General features: G+C 47.2%; 1 protein-coding gene across 2 annotated transcripts in view; it reads right to left on the minus strand.

The window, feature by feature from the left end:
* LSM14B (LSM family member 14B) overlaps positions 1-23999 on the minus strand; it is a 40704-nt gene that overhangs the window by 4532 nt on the left and 12173 nt on the right. The window contains exons 2-6 of one of the 2 annotated variants that reach the window (XM_030211420.1): positions 19609-19772; positions 18752-18884; positions 5262-5378; positions 813-962; positions 545-631 (exon numbers count right to left, since the gene is read on the minus strand). In XM_030211420.1, the coding sequence (XP_030067280.1) occupies positions 545-631; positions 813-962; positions 5262-5378; positions 18752-18884; positions 19609-19772 (651 nt within the window). The remainder of the gene's footprint in view (positions 1-544; positions 632-812; positions 963-5261; positions 5379-18751; positions 18885-19608; positions 19773-23999) is intronic. The other variant, XM_030211421.1, reaches the window with a different exon arrangement.

Below are 23999 nucleotides of genomic sequence, written 5' to 3' on the forward strand. Positions count from 1 at the left end.
CATGCATCTTGCATCCACTGTGGCTCTCAGTTTTAAGTCACATGGTGTGGGGTTGTCCAGGGCAGGCAAGTCTTGCACCATACAGCTAATGCCTTTCATTCCTCAGCAGTTGCTGGCTGAGGAGATGGAGGAAGAGTGGCTACCTTGTAAAGGGTTGGGACTGTTTGCAAAGGGTGCAGGAGAATGAGTGAAGAGTGGGTGAGGTATGGTGTGGGGGTACCAGTATGCTGCTGACAGCTGTGGTGAGGTTTCAGTGGTTGGCGCCTAAGTTTTTAGGATTCCTCCGTAACTGCCAACACTGAAGTCCTGCCCAACACATTTACTGCTAGCAAAGAAAAAGCCATTGGCTAGACAGTGCAAGAGCATTTTTTGAAAATAAATGATACACAATATGTGGATTTATAAGATGTGCATATAACTGCTGTGGCCTGAGTGAATCATACCGTGCTTCACAAATTTCCTATTTTCTAGCAAGTAAAGTCTGCCATTAACAAGACAAACTTTTCAGACCCACAAAGAACCAGGAGATCCAGCTGAGGTTTACCTGATCGCCGCCGTGGTGGCCTTCTGTTCTCATCGTTTACTTGGACCTGTGGCTGCACAGGTGGGGGCGGTGGTGGTGGAACAGGATCTACACAGGGGGACAATGCTGTCACTGTTTTGAACACATTTGTATATTACAGGTAGCAAAAAGGTATAAATCTCACTACTGCCCCAAGTTGCTAAGGCTTCCTTGCTAGATAGATATGGTGATTTTTTTTTTTTTTTTTGGGGGGGGGGGGGGGGGGGGGGAGAGAATGCAACAGACTTACTGCTTTGCTGGGGCAACTGGCTGCTGTGTAGATTCATGGTGGGCCCCTTCCCCTGTGTTCTTTTCTGGGTCATGTTATCAGCAGGGCTAGTCTGTACAGCTTGTTCTACCATAGGGCTTTTCCGTACTGGGATGGATGGGAAGCTTGTTCCTATAGAAAACAAGACCTGGTCATTTCGCTTGAAATAAGGTTAACTTAGTTTTTCTAAAACCAAAACAGAAAAGGGAAGGTCTCAAACTGAAGCATTAAAACAAAAATGCCTTGCACAGGTTAGTGATGTTATTGCTCCCCGATGGCTCAATTGGATATATTCCCTGAACGTAGCAGTAACCCTAGAATGGCAACTCTCAGTCTTAACATCTAACCAATCCAGTTTTCAGGAAACTTTGCATACACAGGTGGTGGGCCAGTGGTCAACCAAGTTTCCCCATAAGAACTAAGGAACTTGGAATCAGGAATGGGATTGGTTTGGCCTTCACCAACCAAACAAGTGTTCTACTGCCTATTTGCACTCACTGGTATCCCAGAGTATGCTGAGTTATTAACTATAGCCATCCCAGAAAAAGTCTAAGTATGCCACCCAAATCAGGTTGGTCAACTCTACCACTAAGACCTCAGCTACAGAAATTTAACTTCCTTTAGTAGCTTTTCCCCGCTCCTGCTTAGTTCAAAGAAAACTGCCAAATGCATTGAATGTTAGACATCAACGAGGTCTTGCACATTTGTCAAGAATTCAGAGAAGATACCGCTACAAACTAGAAACCAGACAGACCCTGCCACCTTAGCTGTACTTGATCTATAATTTTAGGTCTCATTTTGAAAAAGAATGTGAAAAAAAAAAAAGTAGCCGGGGCAGCTCATCTCATTCAACCACATGAAGACAGTGCCACTTTTGAGAACAATGGGCACTGGGCCCTCACATCGGACATAAGGGAGGGGGAGTGGAGGAGGAAATAGAGGAGAGGGAGTTGGCATTTTATATTACACACTTTCCTCAACAGCATGGTACTACCATTTTCAAAAACAAACTATTTGCTGTGTTCTGAAATTAAAGCCCTTTACAGCACCACCCACCCCACTGGGTAAGCCTCTTACAGATTGTAAGCAATGCACCTGTAATGGCCTAGAACATTCACATGGCTCCTCCAGCACTATGCTTTTGATATACAAGGCATCTTGTAGATTGTGCCCACCTTAAAAAGTTTTTGGTATACCCCCTTTCTGGCTTCATTTTGTTCATGAGATCTTTCCTTCTTTGGCAAGAAAATAGATGCAAAAAAAAGGTGCTGCACATTCTCTAAACAGCATACTTAGTCATGCACTCAGAGCCAGTTAAAAGGACGACAGCCATCAAGAGTAATGCTTTGTAGTAAAAGCTTAAGCAACAGACATGCATCTGTGTACATTTACATGTAGCATGCAAAATTCAAAACCTCAGAATTGTTCACCAACAGGCCAAACTGTATGCACTTAAGCAGGGCCACCAAGAGAGCCAGGTCCGAAGCAAAAAAAAAAAAAAAAAAAAAAAAAAATCAACCTTCACCCCCTCCCACCCCACAACAAAGACTGCTCTGCCAGCCACATATCCTTCCTGCCGTATCTTGCCTTCTGTGAGGTAACTTCTTATTTCCGCATATACTGGACGTGGCAGGAAGGACCAATGGACAACAGAGCAGTCTCTCTCAATTCCCAGCACTAGGCCCTCCTTGGAGGCCAGGCCCAGGGAATCTTGCTCCCCACCGGCCCTGCGGTCAATGATCACACACACAGGAGAAGGATGCACTGGTAATGTATCTCCCAACAATCTTTCCCTGGGCTACTTAAGATAACTGCCTGGCCCCAAGACAAAGACCACCACCAATGGGTCTTACACAGCAGCAGTTACCGTCACTGCTGTACTTAAAGTAATGCGAAGAGACCTTGCACTAGGCCCCAACACAAGAAAAACCAATTTACTGAAACTTCACCATACACACTTGCTGGTTGTATAGTGTAAAATGTTTTGACACTATATAATAATCTTCAGAAATTCATGTCACACTGACACTGCTTCTCCATTTCATCCTGTGTGTAATTAGCATTGAGCAGACCCATCCCAGAGCATGAGATTTTACTCTGACCATGGAAGAGGCTCATGACAAAAACAAAAACATGCTCCATAAGTACAGAGAAACTATTAGAAGAATTAGGAGATAATAATAGATTCATTCTAATCAATACAAGTACAGTGTGCATTGATGTTACCTCAGACCACATGCCAACTGCATTACACACATTACAACTAGAGCTGTACTGAACAGCATCTTTTGCTATTCAGCCAAATAGTGAATATGAATTGGCAATATATTTACATGAAAGTTTCTATTAAAAAAAAAAAATCATTGTTACAATGCATTTTAGGAACTACACTTTCTACCTTACAACTAAGAATGGCTCTCCTATGCCAGATTTCAGAAATACCAAAAGTTAGGTTTTGTGGGAAAAATGCTCACAACAGCAACCTCAATTGTACTGAATGGCCTTTCACGTGACACACTTGTAGAAGGAATGGCCAGAAGGGGTTTAGCATATACACTTAAGCAGGGCTGCCAAAAGACAGCCAGGTAGGAGGCAATCTTCAGCCCCCCCCCCCCCCCAAAAAAAAAAAAAAAAACTAGAGAGACTACTCTTGCCATCTGTGAAGTAGCTTCCTGTTTCAGCGTATAAGGGATGTGGCAGAAAGGAGGACCTATGACCAACAAAGCAGTCTCTCAATTCCCAGCACTGTGCCCTCGGAGGTTTGGGTTAAGTGATGATTCAATTTCCACTGTAGAACTGGGTCTTCAGTTCTTAGTAAACAGCTCAGAGAATTTCAGTTTCCATTTTCAGGTCTGAAGCTGTTGAAATTGTTCCAATCACAGTGCACTTACATTTGAGGATTAAGAATTCCATGCAACCCAAAATTAATCTGAAGAACATTCCAGAAACATCTGCAGTTTCATCTTTAGTTGGTTACATTATTTCAACTTTTCTGAAGACAGTAAAGTCTCAATTATCCAACCTAAACGGAACCCGTTATTGGATAAATAAATAAATAAAAAAAAGGCAGATAATATGGAAAATAATGGTAATCTCCTCAAACAATGCAGAACAAAGGCAGCAAAAGCAGGCTCCTGGCTCACAACAGTAGTAAAGTAGGGTCCCAGGTTTAGAAAACAGGAGAAGCCACATGTCGTCGCCGGGGGTCTGTTGGATATGCCAGATGGTCAGATCAGCAAAGGATTGGTAATCAAGACTGAAATATAATTTGCTAGCATTTCACACAGCTTCAGCTAGGCGAGCTTGTGCGACTTTCAAGGAAATGCTCAACGTAAACTGTAGTTGAAGTTACTGCTGATCCAGTGGTGATAAGATTCACAAAGTATTCCATTGTGCTTTCAGCAATTCATGAATAGGGATGTGTAAAATGCATCAATAAAGCTAAAAACTTACATTATCTTCAATCCATTTGTACACGACAAAATAAGACTGTCGAAATACTTTTCAGGAAACGTTTTTTTAAAAATCTAGAATGTGAGCTAATATTTTAAAGGCGTAGCCCAATGGTTAGTGCAGTAGACTGAGAACCTGGGGAACTGGGTTCAAGTCCCACTGTGGCTCCTTTTGACTCTGGGCAAGTTACTTAACCGTTTCCATTGTCCCAGGTGCAAAACAGATTGAAACCCACTAGGGGAAAAAGCTATAAGTATAAATGTAAACTACTTTCACTGTACTGCAGAAGGAAATATCAAATGCATTACCCTTTCGACAAAGCCCAGAAAATAGAGCCATGGATGTTCAGCCTATGTCCCACTGCTTTTTCTGTGACAAAATTCCTTGAAATTTTACACCCATTGCCATTTGTCAAGATGAGTGGTTTCAGCCATCTGTTTCTTGCATATTCTAATAAAGCATGATCAGTGCTGATTACTCTGTTCATCCGTCTGGTCATTCCCACTGTTTTCTACCATGGTATCCTGTGGTATCTTCCTTTGTCCAGCTTTTACTTTCCAGGTTATTTGCTCTTCAAGCTGGAAGTCTCATGTTTCATCAGCATATTTATGCTTTAAATTGTTAAAGAGGTTGTGAAGTTCTTTGCTTGGCCTACACCATGAGAAAGCTGTGTCTTGCATATGGTACCCCTAGCTTTGCTTGGATCTTTGTCCATTACTGTAAAGGACTTCCATACAGGACTTATCTTGTGATATTTACAGCACATTTTATTCATATTTGCTTTCAGATCATTTGGATGAATACAAACTATGCATTCGGTGTGCCATTTGGGGCCGATTTGATTCAAATATGAATATTCAGTACAGCTCTACTTACAACTGAACAGCTCCATCAGTCTAAAAGCAGCAACAGCAGCTGCTTCAGTAAGGAGGCACATGCAACCCTCCAAACTGACTGACAGGCCTAAGCTACTGTTACCCTTGCAGGAGAGGAGATGCGGCTTTGAGAGAATGTCAGGCTCTGAGACGGGCTGTGGTGATGGAGAAGAACTAGGAGTGGAAGCCACTGCTGAGGTTGGGGGGCTTACCAACTTCTCTAAAAAGAAATGAAGGAAAAGGAAACAGGCAAAAAAATATGAGCATATCAAAGTTAGAAGATCAGATTGACAGAAAAGCATAACACTTCATTCCTTATCTCCAGACCATTGCTTCCCAGACTGATAACAATTGAGTGCTGTTACCTATAAAGGTGGGTTGTTGCCTTAAGCCTGTCAGTATTTCTTAGTCTCAGCAGATGGTAAATGCAGCCCTGCTTAGAAATTTGTTGGCGTGCCCTTTTGGCCCAATGTTTTTTTTTTTTTTTGGGGGGGGGGGGGTGAGGAGAGGGGGAAGCCAACCACCTGATTCTTAAAGAGCTTTTCCCTGTGAGCTTTTGGTCTGCTGCCACTGACTGGGGTGCTTTTGTTGGGAGCTTGGCCCTGGCGGATGCAAACGCTGGTCTCTGATCCTGCCCACCAATTGGTTGGCGCTAACCATGGTCCCCTCTCCTACTTCCTGAGAGGGGTTGCTTGAGGCCTACTCTGGGAACTCAAAACTTCTATTTTGAGCTCAGTGTTGCTCTGTGCTGGGGGGTGAAGAGCAATCGACTATGTTAGCAGAGGTAGGGTGCGCTGGGCTCTGCACCTTTTCTGTCACCATGCTAATGGCAGCTCTTGCTGATATAATGCACCACTGTAGCTCTTGTGATGCCTGGTGCCAGATTGTCAGTTTCTGGTCTGCTGCATTTTTGCCAAGGTGGACGAGTCAGGCGCACATAATTACAAAGGCAACAACCAGTGGTAATTTGGAGAGCTCATGTTTCAGCAGGAACGTCTGCCATTTGCGTCCAAAAGTTAGGAAGCAGGGGCCTTTTCTCTGGAACTGTTGATTCTTTCCAGGCAAGTGGTGATGGTTGGGGAGGGGGGGGGGGTTACCCCCCTTCTCCCCAGAGTTTGTGTTGCTTTGTCAAGCTTTCTTCTTGAAGCAAGGCTTCCCTGTTCCTTCAGCCCTTTGAACCCTTTAGGGGGATGTACAACCTTGTGGGGGGGGGGGGGGCCCTTGGGTCTAAGAAGCAACAGTATCTCGTGATAGATTCCAGAGGAAACTGGAGAGTCATGGGATAGGAGGTAGTGCTCTAGTGTGGATTAAAAACTGGTTAGAAAATAGAGAACAGTAGGGTTAAATGGCCAGTTTTCTCAATGGAGAAGGGTAGATAATGGGGTTCCCCAGCAGCCTGTGCTGGGACTGCTGTTTTTTAACATATTTATAAGTGATCTAGAGATGGGAATAACTAGTGAAGTAATTTGCTGATAAAGTTATTCAAAGTTGTTAATCACAAGAGGTTTGTGAAAAATTACAAGAGGACCTTACGAGACTGGGCATCCAAATGGCAGATATTTAATGTAAAGGAAGTGCAAAGTGATGCATGTGGGAAAGAGGAACCCGGACGCTCCATGATGCAAGATTCCACATTAAGCGTCACCGACCAGGAAAGGGATCTAGGTGTCAACACTGATAAGTTGAAAGCCTCTACTCAGTGTGCAGCAACGGGTAAGAAACCAAAAAGAGAATGTTGGGTATTATTAGGGGAATGAAACAAAAATGAGGGAGGTTATAATGCCTTTGTATCACTCCATAGTGCAACCACACCTCAACTATGTGCCATTCTGGTTGCCACATCTCAAAAAAGATATAGTGGAATTAGAAAAGGTAGAGAAGGGTGACAAAAATAAAAAGAGGATGGGACAACTTCCCTATGAGGAAAGGATAAAGTGGCTCAACAGCCTGGAGAAAAGATAGCTGAGGGGAGATATGATAGAGGTCTATAAAACGAGTTGAGTGGAATGGGTAGACTTGAATCACTCTTTCCAAAAATACTAGGACTAGGGGGCATGTAATGAAGCTACAAAGTAGAAAATTTAAAACAAAATTGTAGAAAAAACTTTCTTCACTCAAAGTGTAATTAAACTCTGGAATTTGTTGCCAGAGAATGTGATAGAAGCCGTTAGCTTAGCAGGGTTTAAAAAAAAAAAGGTTTGGATAACTTCCTAAAAGAAGTGTCCATAAGTTAATATGGACGGGGAAAATCCACTGCTTATTTCTAGCATAAGCAGCATAAAATGTATTATACTGTTTTGGGATCTTGCCAGGTACTTGTAACCTGAATTGGCCACTATTGGAAACAGGATGCTGGGCTTGATGGACCTCTGGTCTGTTCCAGTACAGCAACTCTTATGTTCTAACAGCTCTGAGACAGGAAGCATGGGACTGACTTCCTGGCCTCCTTTCCAGAACTTTGATAAAAGTTTTCAGGGACCTTGGCCCTCAGGGAGCTTCCAGTCTCGCAAACCTGGGTGGAGAGGCTCCCTGATTGTTTAAGAGAGCTCAGACTCCCATCAGTAACCTAGAGATGGTTGCTTCTTTTTTTGGTAGATACCTTCTATAGGGCCTTGTCCAAGAATTTGGTTCTGGTGTTCTATCTGAGCAGTGTTTCTTTGGTTCAGAAATCCAGACTCCATCAATAACCCAGAGATGGTTGCTGCTTTTTTTTGGCGGATACCTTCTATAGGGCCTTAGCCAAGAATTTGGCTCTGGTATTATATTTTAGCAGTGTTTTCTTTGGTTCAGAAATTAGTCTGCTGACCTGGCTTCTAAAGTGCAACTTAGTTGCCTTTTCGGGACAAACTGCTTTTTGGAGAGTAGTTGGAGAAGCTCGTAAAGATCTTGGGAAGTCCTAATGCCTCATCTTCTGAAGAGCAAGTCCTTCCTGGTGGTGCATTCCTTGACTAAAGATGCTTCAGGGAGGCCTGCAGGTACTCACCCGGTAGTGTGGATCCCTCCCAGAGAAGACTTTTTGGTTCAGGGACAGTCCTTTCAAGGGGGCCACCATGGTGGCTGGAGTATGATCTTCCCATTCTGCACAATGAAAGTTTTGGAGTCTATCCTCTGTCACTCCCATTAAGGGTTTTATTTGCAGTTGTTCCAGAGGTGGGCCGAGACACTGTTGGACCAAGATACAGTATCTATATGTAGCATCACACCATACCTTGTTATGAGTTTATCTTGTTGGGCAGAGTGGATGGACCATAAAGGTTTTTATCAGTCATCCCTATACATTATTATGTATTGGATCTTGGACGATCTACAGTCTGGCTATGCTCTAGAGTTCACTTGGTTGCTTTGCAAGGTTTCTCATCTCTCCTTGCAAATCACCTCAAGATTTGAGCGGTATGCTAGACACTCAGTCTTGGCCCTGGAGGCAGTGGTTCCAGTTTTGCCAGGTTCTGGAAGTTATTCCATTTTGTGAAGCTGAAGAAAAAGGGTTCCTTCAGGCCTATTCTAGACTTCAAAAGAATCAACATGGCTCTCAAGGTTCCCTCCTTCCAGATTACATTTGTCATCATGGTGGTGCAGCAAATAGAGTAGGACTTCTCTGGAGCTTTGATATCTGCATATCCCTATTCGCCCGAATCAGATGTTCTTGTGTTTTGCAATTCTCAAGAGTTACTTCCAATTCAAAACGTTTCCTTTCTGTCTGATGAAGAAACCACAAACCTTTTTCAAAGTGGTCCACTTGAACAATGAGGGGGTTTTGGTTCAGCCTTATTTGGATGACTGGCTGATTTGGGCCAAGTCCTTTGGAGGAAAGCAAGTTAGACTGTAGAGGACTTTTCTTTGGTATTTTTCCAAAAGCTATCCCATTCCTTCAATACCCAGCTGGCTAATTTTTCCTTCCAGAGGCTAGGATCAGCAAGCTTCAGGGCCTATGTCCACATGCTCTAGGCCTCCAGACCCTCTGGGTAGGAAATCCTGCAGGTGCTCAACTCCATGGCGATGACCATAGAAGTGGTTCCCTGGGCAAGAGCTCATATGTGATCATTTTAGGTGGCTCTGTTGTCTAAGTGGAGTCCTCAGTCAAACAAAATGAGTTTACGCCTAGCCCTCCCAAGTCCAACCTGGTGCAATCTCTGGTGGTGGATGGAAGGAATCATTTAGCATGTGGGATCTAGAGCCTCCAGTTGGTGAGCTCACTGCCAGGGTCAGATGGGCTCATGGTCATTGGCTGTCAGTGGAGATATAGTCCATCACTTGGTGACCAGGGCCATTCATCTGGACTTGAACCACCTTGTTGATCAAGAGTTGACTTGCAAGTCCTGTCAGCAGTGGCTTATATCAGTCACCAGGAGAGCAAATCCAAAGGCGATGTCTTTTGGCCCAGGAAGCATCAACTCTTGTCCTAGGTGGAGTGCAATCTTCAGCATCTCAGTGTACCAGTGGCAGGGGTTGAACATGGAGGCTTCTTAGAAGAAATTTCTAAGATCCAAGGAAATGGTTGCTGTTAGAGGCAGCCTTTCAGCTGATAGTCACTCAATGGGACCCACCGATCATCTCCTGGAAACCACCACAAATGCAAAGGCTCCAAAGTCCTTCAGTCAAAGAAAGGAACCCATGCCCAAGGGATCAGACACCCTAATGTAGCACAGGCCCATCCAGGGTTTGCTGTATGCCTGCCATGGCCCTTGATAGGGATGCTGCTTCAGACGATAGTGGGTTAAGGGCAGGTGGGTTCTTGTGCCCTGGATTGGCAGTTAGCTGTGATAGAGAATCTGTGGCATTTGCAGATAGCCTATCCTCTTCCGCTACCTCTGTTGGACTCACTCCTTCAGGGTCCCATCTGGATGCCATATGTGGCCTGGTTCTCCCTTATGGCTTGGCTATTCTTCAGCATTCTCCACATTGCTCAGTTGAAGGAAGGGTTCCATTTCTATGTCATATGTCTGCATGAGAAAGATTTGCAGATTGGTGTAGTGACTGAGACATCACCCCACTTAGGGCTTCCGTTCCTGAGGGCCTGGATTTTCTTCAGGGTGTCTTGCATAAAGCCTTCTCCCGAGTCCACTTGGCAGCCCCGACATCCTTCCAGGGCCCAGTACAGGGTAGGCTGTTGGCCTTGCACACTGATGTGGCTAGGGTTTTTCAGGTCATTAAGCATTTAAAGCCGTTTAGGAGGGTGGTTCTTCCAAGGGCCCTGAATCTGGTTCTGGACACTGACTAAAGGTGCCTTTCAAGCCTCTGGATTCTGCATCTTTGAAGATGATCTTTCTGGCAGATATTACTTTGGTCCACTGCAACTCAGAGCTTCAGGCTCTCTCCTGTAGAGAACTAAGTCGCCTCATTTCCAAGAAGTTGTTCTGACCAGTCCTGTCCTTTTTGCTGAAGACAATGTGAATTTCATCTCAAATTGGGTCATTTCTTTGCCGGTATTTTACAGGAGAACCCAGATCCATTATATCGCCTGGATATTTAGCAGGCCCTTCGCTGTTATTTGAACAGAACCAAGACGTTTCATAAGACAGGCGGAGCTTAAGTATTTCTTGTGTTCACAGCTGAAGGGCCAGGAGCAGAACCACAGAAGACAAAAAACACATAGTAATGGAGGAGTGGTAGTCCCTGAATGATTTTCAGAGGACTGTTTTTATGAGGAGCTGGTTAAACTAAAAGTGAACAAAGAGAGCCAGATAGCATACATCTGAGTACTGAAGAACTTAGGGAATTTCTAGTAGGTCCGCTGGCCGACCTTTTCAATGCTTCTCTAGATGGGAGTGGTCCCGGAGGATTGGAGAAAAGCAGATGTGGTCCCTCTCCACAAAAGTAAGAGGTTACGAACAATAGGCTAGTAACTCTGACTTCTGTGATAAGTAAAGCGAATGCTACATACCTGTAGAAGGTATTCTCCGAGGACAGCAGGCTGATTGTTCTCACTGATGGGTGACGTCCACGGCAGCCCCTCCAATCGGAAACTTCACTAGCAAAGTCCTTTGCTAGCCCTCGCGCGCCCGCGCGCACCGCGCATGCGCGGCCGTCTTCCCGCCCGAAACCGGCTCGAGCCGGCCAGTCCAGTATGTAGCAAGACAATACACTTCAAGGGAAGACACAACTCCAAAGGGGAGGCGGGCGGGTTTGTGAGAACAATCAGCCTGCTGTCCTCGGAGAATACCTTCTACAGGTATGTAGCATTCGTTTTCTCCGAGGACAAGCAGGCTGCTTGTTCTCACTGATGGGGTATCCCTAGCCCCCAGGCTCACTCAAAACAACAACCATGGTCAATTGGGCCTCGCAACGGCGAGGACATAACTGAGATTGACCTAAAAAATTTACCAACTAACTGAGAGTGTAGCCTGGAACAGAACAAACAGGGCCCTCGGGGGGTGGAGTTGGATCCTAAAGCCCAAACAGGTTCTGAAGAACTGACTGCCCGAACCGACTGTCGCGTCGGGTATCCTGCTGCAGGCAGTAATGAGATGTGAATGTGTGGACAGATGACCACGTCGCAGCTTTGCAAATTTCCTCCATGGTGGCTGACTTCAAGTGGGCTACCGACGCTGCCATGGCTCTAACATTATGAGCCGTGACATGACCCTCAAGAGCCAGCCCAGCCTGGGCGTAAGTGAAGGAAATGCAATCTGCTAGCCAATTGGATATGGTGCGTTTCCCTACAGCCACTCCCCTCTTGTTGGGATCAAAAGAAACAAACAATTGGGCGGACTGTCTGTGGGGCTGTGTCCGCTCCAGATAGAAGGCCAATGCTCTCTTGCAGTCCAATGTGTGCAGCTGACGTTCAGCAGGGCAGGAATGAGGACGGGGAAAGAATGTTGGCAAGACAATTGACTGGTTCAGATGGAACTCCGACACAACCTTTGGCAGAAACTTAGGGTGAGTGCGGAGGACTACTCTGTTGTGATGAAATTTGGTGTAAGGGGCCTGGGCTACCAGGGCCTGAAGCTCACTGACTCTACGAGCCGAGGTAACTGCCACCAAGAAAATGACCTTCCAGGTCAAGTACTTCGGATGGCAGGAATTCAGTGGCTCGAAAGGAGGTTTCATCAGCTGGGTGAGAACGACATTGAGATCCCATGACACTGTAGGAGGCTTGACAGGGGGCTTTGACAAAAGCAAACCTCTCATGAAGCGAACAACTAAAGGCTGTCCTGAGATCGGCTTACCTTCCACTTGGTAATGGTATGCACTGATTGCACTAAGGTGAACCCTTACGGAGTTGGTCTTCAGACCAGACTCCGACAAGTGGAGAAGGTATTCAAGCAGGGTCTGTGTAGGACAAGAGCGAGGATCTAGGGCCTTGCTGTCACACCAGACGGCAAACCTCCTCCAATGAAAGAAGTAACTTCTCTTAGTGGAGTCTTTCCTGGAAGCAAGCAAGATGCGGGAGACACCCTCTGGCAGACCCAAAGAGGCAAAGTCTACGCCCTCAACATCCAGGCCGTGAGAGCCAGGGACTGGAGGTTGGGATGCAGCAGAGCCCCTTCGTCCTGCGTGATGATGGTCGGAAAACACTCCAATCTCCACGGTTCTTCGGAGGATAACTCCAGAAGAAGAGGGAACCAGATCTGACGCGGCCAAAAGGGAGCAATCAGAATCATGGTGCCTCGGTCTTGCTTGAGTTTCAACAAAGTCTTCCCCACCAGAGGAATGGGAGGATAAGCATACAGCAGACCTTCCCCCCAATCCAGGAGGAAGGCATCCGACGCCAGTCTGCCGTGGGCCTGAAGCCTGGAACAGAACTGAGGGACCTTGTGGTTCACTTGAGATGCGAAGAGATCTACCAGGGGGGTGCCCCACGCCCGGAAGATCTGTCGCACCACACGGGAATTGAGCGACCACTCGTGAGGTTGCATAATCCTGCTCAACCTGTCGGCCAGACTGTTGTTTACGCCTGCCAGATATGTGGCTTGGAGCACCATGCCTTGACGGCGAGCCCAGAGCCACATGCTGACGGCTTCCTGACACAGGGGGCGAGATCCGGTGCCCCCCTGCTTGTTGACATAGTACATGGCAACCTGATTGTCTGTCTGAATTTGGATAATTTGGTGGGACAGCCGATCTCTGAAAGCCTTCAGAGCGTTCCAGATCGCTCGCAACTCCAGAAGATTGATCTGTAGATCGCTTTCTTGGAGGGACCACCTTCCTTGGGTGTGAAGCCCATCGACATGAGCTCCCCATCCCAGGAGAGACGCATCCGTGGTCAGCACTTTTTGAGGCTGAGGAATTTGGAAGGGACGTCCCAGAGTCAAATTGGAGCAAATCGTCCACCAATACAGGGATTCGAGAAAACTCGTGGACAGGTGGATCACGTCCTCTAGACCCCCGGCGGCCTGATACCACTGGGAGGCTAGGGTCCATTGAGCAGATCTCATGTGAAGGCGGGCCATGGGAGTCACATGAACTGTGGAAGCCATGTGGCCCAGCAATCTCAACATCTGCCGAGCTGTGATCTGCTGGGACGCTCGCACCCGCGAGACGAGGGACAACAAGTTGTTGGCCCTCGCCTCTGGGAGATAGGCGCGAGCCGTCCGAGAATCCAGCAGGGCTCCGATGAATTCGAGTTTCTGCACTGGGAGAAGATGGGACTTTGGGTAATTTATCACAAACCCCAGTAGCTCCAGGAGGCGAATAGTCATCTGCATGGACTGCAGGGCTCCTGCCTCGGATGTGTTCTTCACCAGCCAATCGTCGAGATATGGGAACACGTGCACCCCCAGCCTGCGAAGCGCCGCTGCTACCACAGCTAGGCACTTTGTGAACACCCTGGGCGCAGAGGCGAGCCCAAAGGGTAGCACACAGTACTGGAAGTGGCGTGCGCCCAGCTGAAATCGCAGATACTGTCTGTGAGCTGGCAGTATCGGGATGTGTGTGTAGGCATCCTTCAAGTCCAGAGAGCATAGCCAATCGTTTTGCTGAATCATGGGGAGAAGGGTGCCCAGGGAAAGCATCCTGAACTTTTCTTTTACGAGATATTTGTTCAGGGCCCTTAGGTCTAGGATGGGACGCATCCCCCCTGTTTTCTTTTCCACAAGGAAGTACCTGGAATAGAACCCCAGCCCTTCTTGCCCGGATGGCACGGGCTCGACCGCATTGGCGCTGAGAAGGGCGGAGAGTTCCTCTGCAAGTACCTGCTTGTGCTGGAAGCTGTAGGACTGAGCTCCCGGTGGACAATTTGGAGGTTGAGAGGCCAAATTGAGGGTGTATCCTTGCCGGACTATTTGGAGAACCCACTGATCGGAGGTTATAAGAGGCCACCTTTGGTGAAAAGCTTTCAACCTCCCTCCGACAGGCAGGTCGCCCGGCACTGACACTTGGATGTCGGCTATGCTCTGCTGGAGCCAGTCAAAAGCTCGCCCCTTGCTTTTGCTGGGGAGCCGCGGGGCCTTGCTGATTCGCACGCTGCTGACGAGAGCGAGCGCGCTGGGGCTTAGCCTGGGCCGCAGGCTGTCGGGAAGGAGGATTGTACCTACGCTTGCCAGAAGTATAGGGAACAGTCTTCCTTCCCCCGAAAAATCGTCTACCTGTAGAGGTAGAAGCTGAAGGCTGCCGGCGGGCGAACTTGTCGAATGCGGTGTCCCGCTGGTGGAGAGACTCTACCACCTGCTCGACTTTTTCGCCAAAAATGTTATCCGCACGGCAAGGCAAGTCCGTAATCCGCTGCTGGACTCTATTCTCCAGGTCGGCGGCACGCAGCCATGAGAGCCTGCGCATCACCACACCTTGAGCAGCGGCCCTGGACGCAACATCAAAAGTGTCATAAACTCCTCTGGCCAGGAATTTTCTGCACGCCTTCAGCTGCCTGACCACCTCCTGAAAAGGCTTGGCTTGCTCAGGGGGAAGAGCATCAACCAAGCCCGCCAACTGCCGCACATTATTCCGCATGTGTATGCTCGTGTAGAGCTGGTAAGACTGGATCTTGGACACGAGCATAGAGGAATGGTAGGCCTTCCTCCCAAAGGAGTCTAAGGTTCTAGCGTCCTTGCCCGGGGGCGCCGAAGCATGTTCCCTAGAACTCTTAGCCTTCTTTAGGGCCAAATCCACAACTCCAGAGTCATGAGGCAACTGAGTGCGCATCAGCTCTGGGTCCCCATGGATCCGGTACTGGGACTCGATCTTCTTGGGAATGTGGGGATTAGTTAATGGTTTGGTCCAGTTCGCAAGCAATGTCTTCTTCAGGACATGGTGCAAGGGAACAGTGGACGCTTCCTTAGGTGGAGAAGGATAGTCCAGGAGCTCAAACATTTCAGCCCTGGGCTCGTCCTCCACAACCACCGGGAAGGGGATGGCCGTAGACATCTCCCGGACAAAGGAGGCAAAAGACAGACTCTCGGGAGGAGAAAGCTGTCTCTCAGGAGAGGGAGTGGGATCAGACGGAAGACCCCCAGACTCCTCGTCAGAGAAATATCTGGGATCTTCCTCTTCCTCCCACGAGGCCTCACCCTCGGTGTCAGACACAAGTTCACGGACCTGTGTCTGCAACCTCGCCCTGCTCGACTCCGTGGAACCCTGTCCACGATGGGGGCGTCGAGAGGTAGACTCCCTCGCCCGCATCGGCGAAGCTCCCTCCGCCGACGTAGTCGGGGAGCCTTCCTGGGAGGTGGCCGCGGTCGGTACCGCACGCGGTACCGACGTCGGGGACCTCAACCTGGGCGATGGGCCAGCCGGCGCCACGCTCGACGGTACCGGTGGCGCAAGCACCGCCGGTACCGGAGGGGTAGGGCGCAACAGCTCTCCCAGAATCTCTGGGAGAACGGCCCGGAGGCTCTCGTTTAGAGCGGCTGCAGAGAAAGGCTGAGAGGTCGATGCAGGCGTCGACGTCAGTACCTGTTCCGGGCGTGGAGGCTGTTCCGGGCTGTCCAGAGCGGAGCGCATCGACACCTCCTGAACAGAGGGTGAGCGGTCCTCTCGGTGCCGATGCCTGCTGGGTGCCGAATCCCTCGGCGACCCAGAGCTCTCGGTGCCGACACGGGGAGGAGACCGGTGTCGATGCTTCTTCGATTTCTTCCGAAGCATGTCACCGGAGCTCCCCGGCACCGACGAGGAGGACGTCGAATCCACCCGTCGCTTCCTCGGGGCCGAGACTGAAGAAGGTCGATCTCGGGGGGGCTGTACCGCAGGAGCCCTCAGGGTAGGCGGAGACCCACCCGAGGGCTCACCGCCACCAGCAGGGGAATGGACAGCCCTCACCTGCACTCCACCCGATGCACCACCGTCCGACGACATCAGCAGACGAGGTCCTGGTACCACCGACGTCGATGCAGCTATCCGATGTCTCGGCGCCGATGCAGAGGCCCGATGCCTCGATGCACTCGATGCAGGGGCGGCCGAGGAAGATGGTCTGGACGCTGACGACGTCGATGCACTCGAAGATCCCGGTGCCGATGCCGACGAAGAGCCCGAGAACAACACGTTCCACTGGGCTAGTCTCGCTACCTGAGTCCGCCTTTGAAGCAGGGAACACAGACTGCAGTTCTGAGGGCGGTGCTCGGCCCCCAGACACTGAAGACACGACGAGTGTCGATCAGTGAGCGAGATAACCCGGGCGCACTGGGTGCACTTCTTGAAGCCGCTGGAAGGCTTCGATGTCATGGGCGGAAAAATCACGCCGGCGAAATCAAAAGCCGAAATGGCGAAATTCGAAGCACCAAATTTAGAGGGAGAAAAAATCTCGACCGAGGCCGAAAAAAGGCCTACCCCGACGACGAAAGAAAACTTACCGGGGCAAAAAAGCTGGAAGTACGGGGAGGATTTACACGAAACCCGGCGGGGGGTTTCCGGAGCACTTCCCGACTAGGACAAAGCTTTCCCGAAGGAAAAAAACACGTTCAAACAAATTGGACGCGCGAGGTCGACTTTCCGGGGCTCGACACGGCGAAAACACGACCGTACCGAGTGCGGACAAAAGAAGACTGGCCGGCTCGAGCCGGTTTCGGGCGGGAAGACGGCCGCGCATGCGCGGTGCGCGCGGGCGCGCGAGGGCTAGCAAAGGACTTTGCTAGTGAAGTTTCCGATTGGAGGGGCTGCCGTGGACGTCACCCATCAGTGAGAACAAGCAGCCTGCTTGTCCTCGGAGAAATTAATGTACACACTTAAAACAGAATAGTAAAGTTTTTTGAATCCAATGGATTACAGGACCTAAGGCAACATGGTTTTACTAGAGGCGGGTCTTGTCAGACAAAGCTGATTATTTCTTTGACTGGGTGACCAGAGAGTTGGATTAAGAGAGACCACTAGATGTGGTGTATTTAGATTTTAGAAAAGCCTTTGACAGTTCCTCATAAGAGACTAAAACTGAGCGCTCATGGTATGGGCCCTAAAGTGAATGACTGGGTTAGGAACTGGTTGAGTAGAAGTGACAGGGTAGTGATAAATGGAGCCCACTCTGAGGAAAAGGACATTACCAGTGGTGTGCAGCAGGAATTTATGGAACAGCCTCCCAGTGGAAGTGGTGAAGATAAACAGTATCCGAGTACAAGACAGCTTGGGACAAGTACATGCGATCTCTAAGGGAGTGACAGTAGGTGGCATGGATGGACAGAAAATAAGAGCCATATGGTCTTTATCTGACCACATTTTTCTCCGTTTCTGTGTTTTGTCCTTCTTGGGTATACAAGATAGGGCGAGACTGCCTCCAAGGCTACTTTGCCCTAACTAGATGGATTAAGGTGGCCAGTGCATCAGCAGATCTGCTCATGGACAGGAGGTTTTCTTCAGAGCTAAAAGCTTACTACCAGGTTGCAGGCCTTCTCCTAGGTGGATCTTTCTTTGATCCCAGTGCAGAACATTTGCAGAGCAGCATTGTGGTCATCTCTTCATTCTTTTGTCGAGCATTATCATACAGGCGAGGCAGGAGGTTAAGTGCTGTCAGTTTCCTGCCCTTGTTAAGTACAGCTTTGGTACTTCCCACTTGTAGGGAATGGTCCGGAGATAAAGAAGGTGAAATCAAACTTGCCTGTTAATTTTCTTTCCTTGAATATCTCCAGTCCATTCCCAAACCCACCCTCTGAAGCAAACTGTTTCTCATGCTTTCTGTAGATCCTGGTCTGAATGACAAGAGTATTATTCCAAGTGAGACTCAGATGCTTTATTGTAGAATCTTAAAAATTGTTCAGTTCAATAGGCATGATTTGTGTCCTGAGCAACTGGCAGAGCTTTATCGTTCAATTGTATTGTGGTTGTTTCCTTTCCCCTCTAGGTTGCTGGAGGAGTCTTGTCATTTTGTTCTGGCATTCACAATAGAAATACTGGCAGGCTTAGTTGACACTCAGATCTCAGTCTCCCCAGCTACTAGTAGGAGTACATATACGCACTTGTAGAGAATGATCTGGAGATAGTCAAGGGACAAAAATTAGCAGGCGAGTTAGTTAATTTCACCTCTCATGCATTCTGAGAATCCCACCTGATTAAAATCAGAAAAGCAGAGATGGTCTTTTCTGCACTGTACTAACTCAGGTTTTCATGTGAAAAGTTGTACACAGATCATATCCATTTCAGAATAGTGAAAAGATGCCCATCTATCAACTTGGCCAGCTAAGAAAAGCTAATAGGTCAGTCACACCATTCAAAGAGATCTTTACCACACTTACTTACCTAACCCCAAGGATGAGGCATACTGCTGATTAAGCAGAGAGCTGGCTGCAAGCTGGCTATAAGATGGCATACCTCTAAAGGGATTATATGGCAAAGATGGCTGCAAGGAGGCAGCGGCTGTGCCGAGAGAAGACTGCAGAAGAAAAGAGTTGTATAATAAATGCAAAATACGTCAAACCTTTCCAAAAATAGAAGGACTAGGGGGGCACACAGTGAAAGTAAATTTAAAACAATCGGATAAAGATATTTCTTCACTTAATGTGTAATTAAATTCTGGAAAGGTTTGGATAATTTTCTAAGAATAGTCCAAAAGCCCTTAAGATCAACTTGGAAAAATCCACTGCTTATTTCTAGAATAAGCAGCATAAAATCCACTTTACTCTTTTGGGATCTTGCCAGATACTTGTTGACCTGGATTGGCCACTGTTGGAAACAGGATACTGGACTTGATGGACCTTTAGCCTGTCCCATTATGGCAATTATGTTCTTATATAACACGCAGATATGTATGAGCCATTTATCCCCTCACTACCTTCACTAGATTAACAGCCTTAGACTAGTTAAGTATAACATTTGACCTGATTTATCAATTTTGTATTTTACTTGTGGTAATTGATACTCTACCTTCCCTATTATATATCAAAAGATTACAATAAGATACTCATCAATTGTTAACTATATTTTATAACAGTTTACATTTTGAAGATCCACTCAGTATGGCTTAGAACACAAAAAAGCCAGCTAGTAATGAAAAGCCACCCTATAGTACTACAGCAAATGTCAAACTGTAGAGATGTTTTACAGAGAAGTTCTTAGCCAGGGACATTCTTCAGTAACTGCCTCTTGCAGTTACTTACCTGGACAATAGCAGGATCCTGTGGCAGTGCATGCTGGGCCTTTGGAGGCTCACATACTGTAATATCCTTAATATCACTGCCTCGGAAAATAATATATTCATAGATCTCTTCTCTGGGAGGAGCAGGTCTGTCTGTGGGTCTGTCTTCAGTACCAAAGGACCTCACTAATCTCAGGAAAAATAAATAGTGTGTTAAAAAAAAAAATACCTACTGTACATCACTTTTGAATGCTAATACATACCTCAGTCTTTAAAACAGTTTTCTACTTAACAGTATTAAAGATTGCAAGTAAACCTTTAGTGCATATACAGTAGAAGTCCAAAAAAACAGACTGCTCGGGGATCAGATCAGTCCCGATTTTTAGGTAGTACTTATGTTTTTAGGTAGTACTTATGTTACAGGGGCGTAGCCAGACCTTACGGTGGGAGGGGCCAGAGCCCGAGGTTGGGGGCACATTTTGAGTGCCACCCCGCCTTGCTTCGCCTCACCTCCCCGCCACCTCACACCCCCCCTCGCAAATACCTTTGCTGGAGGCCTTCTTCAGTGCCGTCTCCGGCACAGCCGCGTTCCTGCCCTGCTCTTCTTGCTCCTCCTATCCTGTGCACGCTGACGCTCCTTTACGTGAAACTGAGGAGCATCAGCGTGCACAGGACAGGAGGAGCAAGAAGAGCAGGGCAGGAATGCGGCTGCGCTAGAGACCGCACTGAAGGCGGCTTTGGTTGGCAGCCAAACCAGGGGCCTGGACATAATTTGCGGGGGCCCAGGGCCCTGTGGCCCCCCCATGTAGCTACGCCCCTGGTTATGTAGCAATCAGCCCCTCTTCCAGGCCTCCCTTCCCCCGTGGCTATGCCTCCCCTTCACCACCTTTGGTGTCTTTCCCCCACTGCCAGCCCTGTTCACTTGCTCTGTTTCCTGAAGTCTTTAGTGCTGCTGCAGCACCAGCCTTACTCATTGGCTACCTCTGGTAGGCAGCGGGCCTTTCCCCTCTGACTCATCTTGCCCTTCTGATGCAACTTCCTGTTGGAAGGGTGGAATGGATCAGAGGGGAAAGGCCTGCTGCATGCTGGAGGCAGCTAGTGAGTAAGGCTGCCATCGGTTCTGTAGCACCGAAGACTTTAGGACAGTAAAGCGGCGGGCAGGGCCGGGAGTGGAGGGTGGAGAGAGGGATGGATGAAAGGGGGAGGCATATCCACAGGGAAGACCTTGGGGGCTTGGGAGAGTGAGAGAAGCAAACACAAGTCCAAGAGTGGAAGAAGAAAAGCTGTATAGGGGAGTGGGGGGGAAGAAAAGATGTCCGGATTCTCAGGTGGTCAGAAGACAATCTTAAAAAGGTCCAGATTCTTCAGCAGTCTGATTTCTGGCCTTCTGTAATCAATTAAGTTATATATTCTAGTAAACAGCCAATGTAAGGTGAGAGCACAAAAGAGACTATCAGGATAAGTCCCCAACTCGCTAGTACATCCTCTAACTAGAATGTCGAAGTGTACTAGGCTTTGCACACAGCTATCTTGACTTTTGTGCACAATATCATGTATGCCCTATGTAGAAATGGAACAAAAAAAAAAAAAAAGATTACAAGGGTAAAATCCAAAATGTCCTATAACATTTGTATCCTGTATTTTCCCAAAAAAGCTCAGGTTCAATGAGGCTTATATAACGAATTAATGCATAACGCATTTTCGTTTCATTTCTAAGAAATGTACATTGTACCAGGGAGATAACTTCAGATTAGGTCTGGATTTGGTTATCAATGCAAGCTTGTCTAGAACTCTATTCCATTTATTCACCACACATATATAAAATGATAAATCATAAAACAAATGAGAGCCAAACAAGAGCTTGTTTTGCCCTTACCAGGGCTGCGTCAGACAAGATCCAAAGGTAGTTCCACAAAATACCATCTTTCAGGAAAAAAAAAGCTTCACTTCCAAAGAAGCAGCACAAAATCCAGTGGTAAAGGCGAAACAAGATCTTATTGGGCTCTCATTCATTTTATGATTTATCATGTATGTGGTGAATAAATTGGACCTTTTGGTTTTACCCTTGTGACCTGCTCCTTTTTTGCTCCGTTCTGGATATTGCAGATCGCATGCCTTTTTGTTTCCTTGGACCTATGTAGAAATGTATTTATTAGGGCTGCATTTCAATTAAAATTTTTAATTAAGTGCACAATTTTATTTCCCACAGTTGCTTTTTGTGATTCTGGGCAACTCACCCCAGGTACAAAATAAGCATCTGTATATATTAGGTGAAGTGCTTTGATAGTAACTACAGAAAGGCAATATATCAAATATCCCCTCCCCCGAAAGGGCTGAATCTCTCCCTCTAGCACCATTTGTTTCTGCATGGGTGGAATTGGTCAGGGAAAAGCTTCAAAACAGACCGAATCAGCATATGTGTAATGCTGCTGCTGCCAGGGACTCAACAGAAGACCACATTTAAAGGTAGACCGGCACAAGGGGGAGGGGAGGGATGTTAGACTGCACCAAGGATAGGTGTTGGGAATGGAAGACTGCAGAATAGAGTTGGAGGAGACAGGAGACGCTGCGATGCATTTTTTAAAATTGCAATAGCATTTATCAGAGTTAACTGTGATTAACTTGCAGCCCTAGCACTTGTGCACAAAAACTCATTAAGGAAAAATTAGGTCTTACCTAATAAATTTTCTTTCCATTAGTCCTTCCCACTATTGCAGAACCTGTGGGATGGTTGTATCCATCAACCAGCAGGTGGAGCTAGAGAACTGAAGACTAAGCCAAGGTCCAGCTCCTCAGTAGTTATGTAGACAAGCATTAAGGAGAATACGGAGAATAAACACAATACCACCTTAACCAAACTGCTAACCTAACACTAACCAAACAACTGTGTAGACCTCTCATCTCTAGATAACTTGTAGAAAACAGATATGCAGGAAGAACCAGTGAGTCTATTTGACCCATTCCTTTGCACCAACTAAACAGCTCAGAAACCTTAAGACCTAATTTCTCTTTCCATTAGGAAGTTCTCCACTATTCCAGAACCTGTGGGATGTTCAAAAGCAATCCCTAAAGTGAGTGGGATCCTGGTACAGCCACCAAGGACTGAACCTCTAAAACTGGCACCCTAGAGCTATACTAAATAGCATTTACTATTCTGCCAAATACAAATGAAAAATATTTGAACAAATATGAATAATAGGCACCAAGCTTTAACAATTACTAAAAGAAGCAATGTGAAATCAGAGATCAAAAAGTAGGATTTAGCACAGTAGATCCCCACATTATTCGTATTCTAATTTAAATCACTATTCGGCCAAATACGAATAATGTATTCGGGGTCAAAATCAACTCTAATACAACCTTAGTCCACCCTGTATAGCTTGGCAAAGGTATAAAGCGTTGACCATGTTGCCTTGCAAATACCTGCCAGAGACTGTAAGGTAGTCTCTGCCCAGGATGTTGCTGTATGCCTTGTAAAATAAAACTGCAAGGCCTGATTCCTCTAAGCAAATAAGCTGATGTAATAGTCTTTCAGCCATCTAGCAGTTGTGGGCTTGGAAGCCATAAGGCGAAGCCTCTGCTTATCAACAGTCTGTCCAACTTGCAAAACTCATTTGTGACTTCCAGCTACTGAATTAAGACTACGCACATCAAGAAGCTTCAAGAAAGAATACCAAGCATCTTTGTCCTCTCTGTGAAAGGATGGAAGCTCCACAAATTGATAGAGATGAAATGCTGATATCACTTTTGGAAGAAAAAGGAACCATGCACAGGGAGACCCCTACCGCCAAAAAGTGTAAAAAGGGATCCCAATGAGAGCCTGAAGCTCCAAAACCCCATGTGCCGACGTAACTGCCACCAAGAATGCTTACTAGGCGTAAGATCTTTCAAGCAGCCCATTCCTTGCAAGAATCGAATATTCAGGTGAGCCGAGACATCTTCTGTAGTCGGCCCTTGAAATAGGCCAAAGCTGCAAGCTGAACTTTGAGAACCCAAACTGTAACCATTTCTGAAGACTTGCGCCATCTGAGCAGAGAAGCGAGAAAGTCTGTGCTCAGAACACCAGCCCTCAAACGTCCTCCACAGCCTCACATACACCATGGACGCACAGCATTTCAGAGCCTAAAACAAGATAGCAACGACAATCAGAATAACCTTTTTATCTCAACCGAGCCCTGGACCTTGCTTCAGTAGGCTGTAAACCTGGATAGAGAGGATCCCATCCAGTCTGATCAGGTCCCCATATCACAGCCAATCTGGAGATACAAGACTTTGACCCCAGTGCAATGCAATCCTTTTCAACATGTGGCCTACCGTGGGTCGAGGAGAAAAAATACAATACACATTTCCAACCAGGGCTACAGTAGAGCATCAATCCCCAACGAAACTGGTTCTTTCTGATGAACTTGAGCA

Source organism: Microcaecilia unicolor, chromosome 8 (assembly GCF_901765095.1).
Source record: "Microcaecilia unicolor chromosome 8, aMicUni1.1, whole genome shotgun sequence".
Lineage (NCBI taxonomy): Eukaryota > Metazoa > Chordata > Amphibia > Gymnophiona > Siphonopidae > Microcaecilia > Microcaecilia unicolor.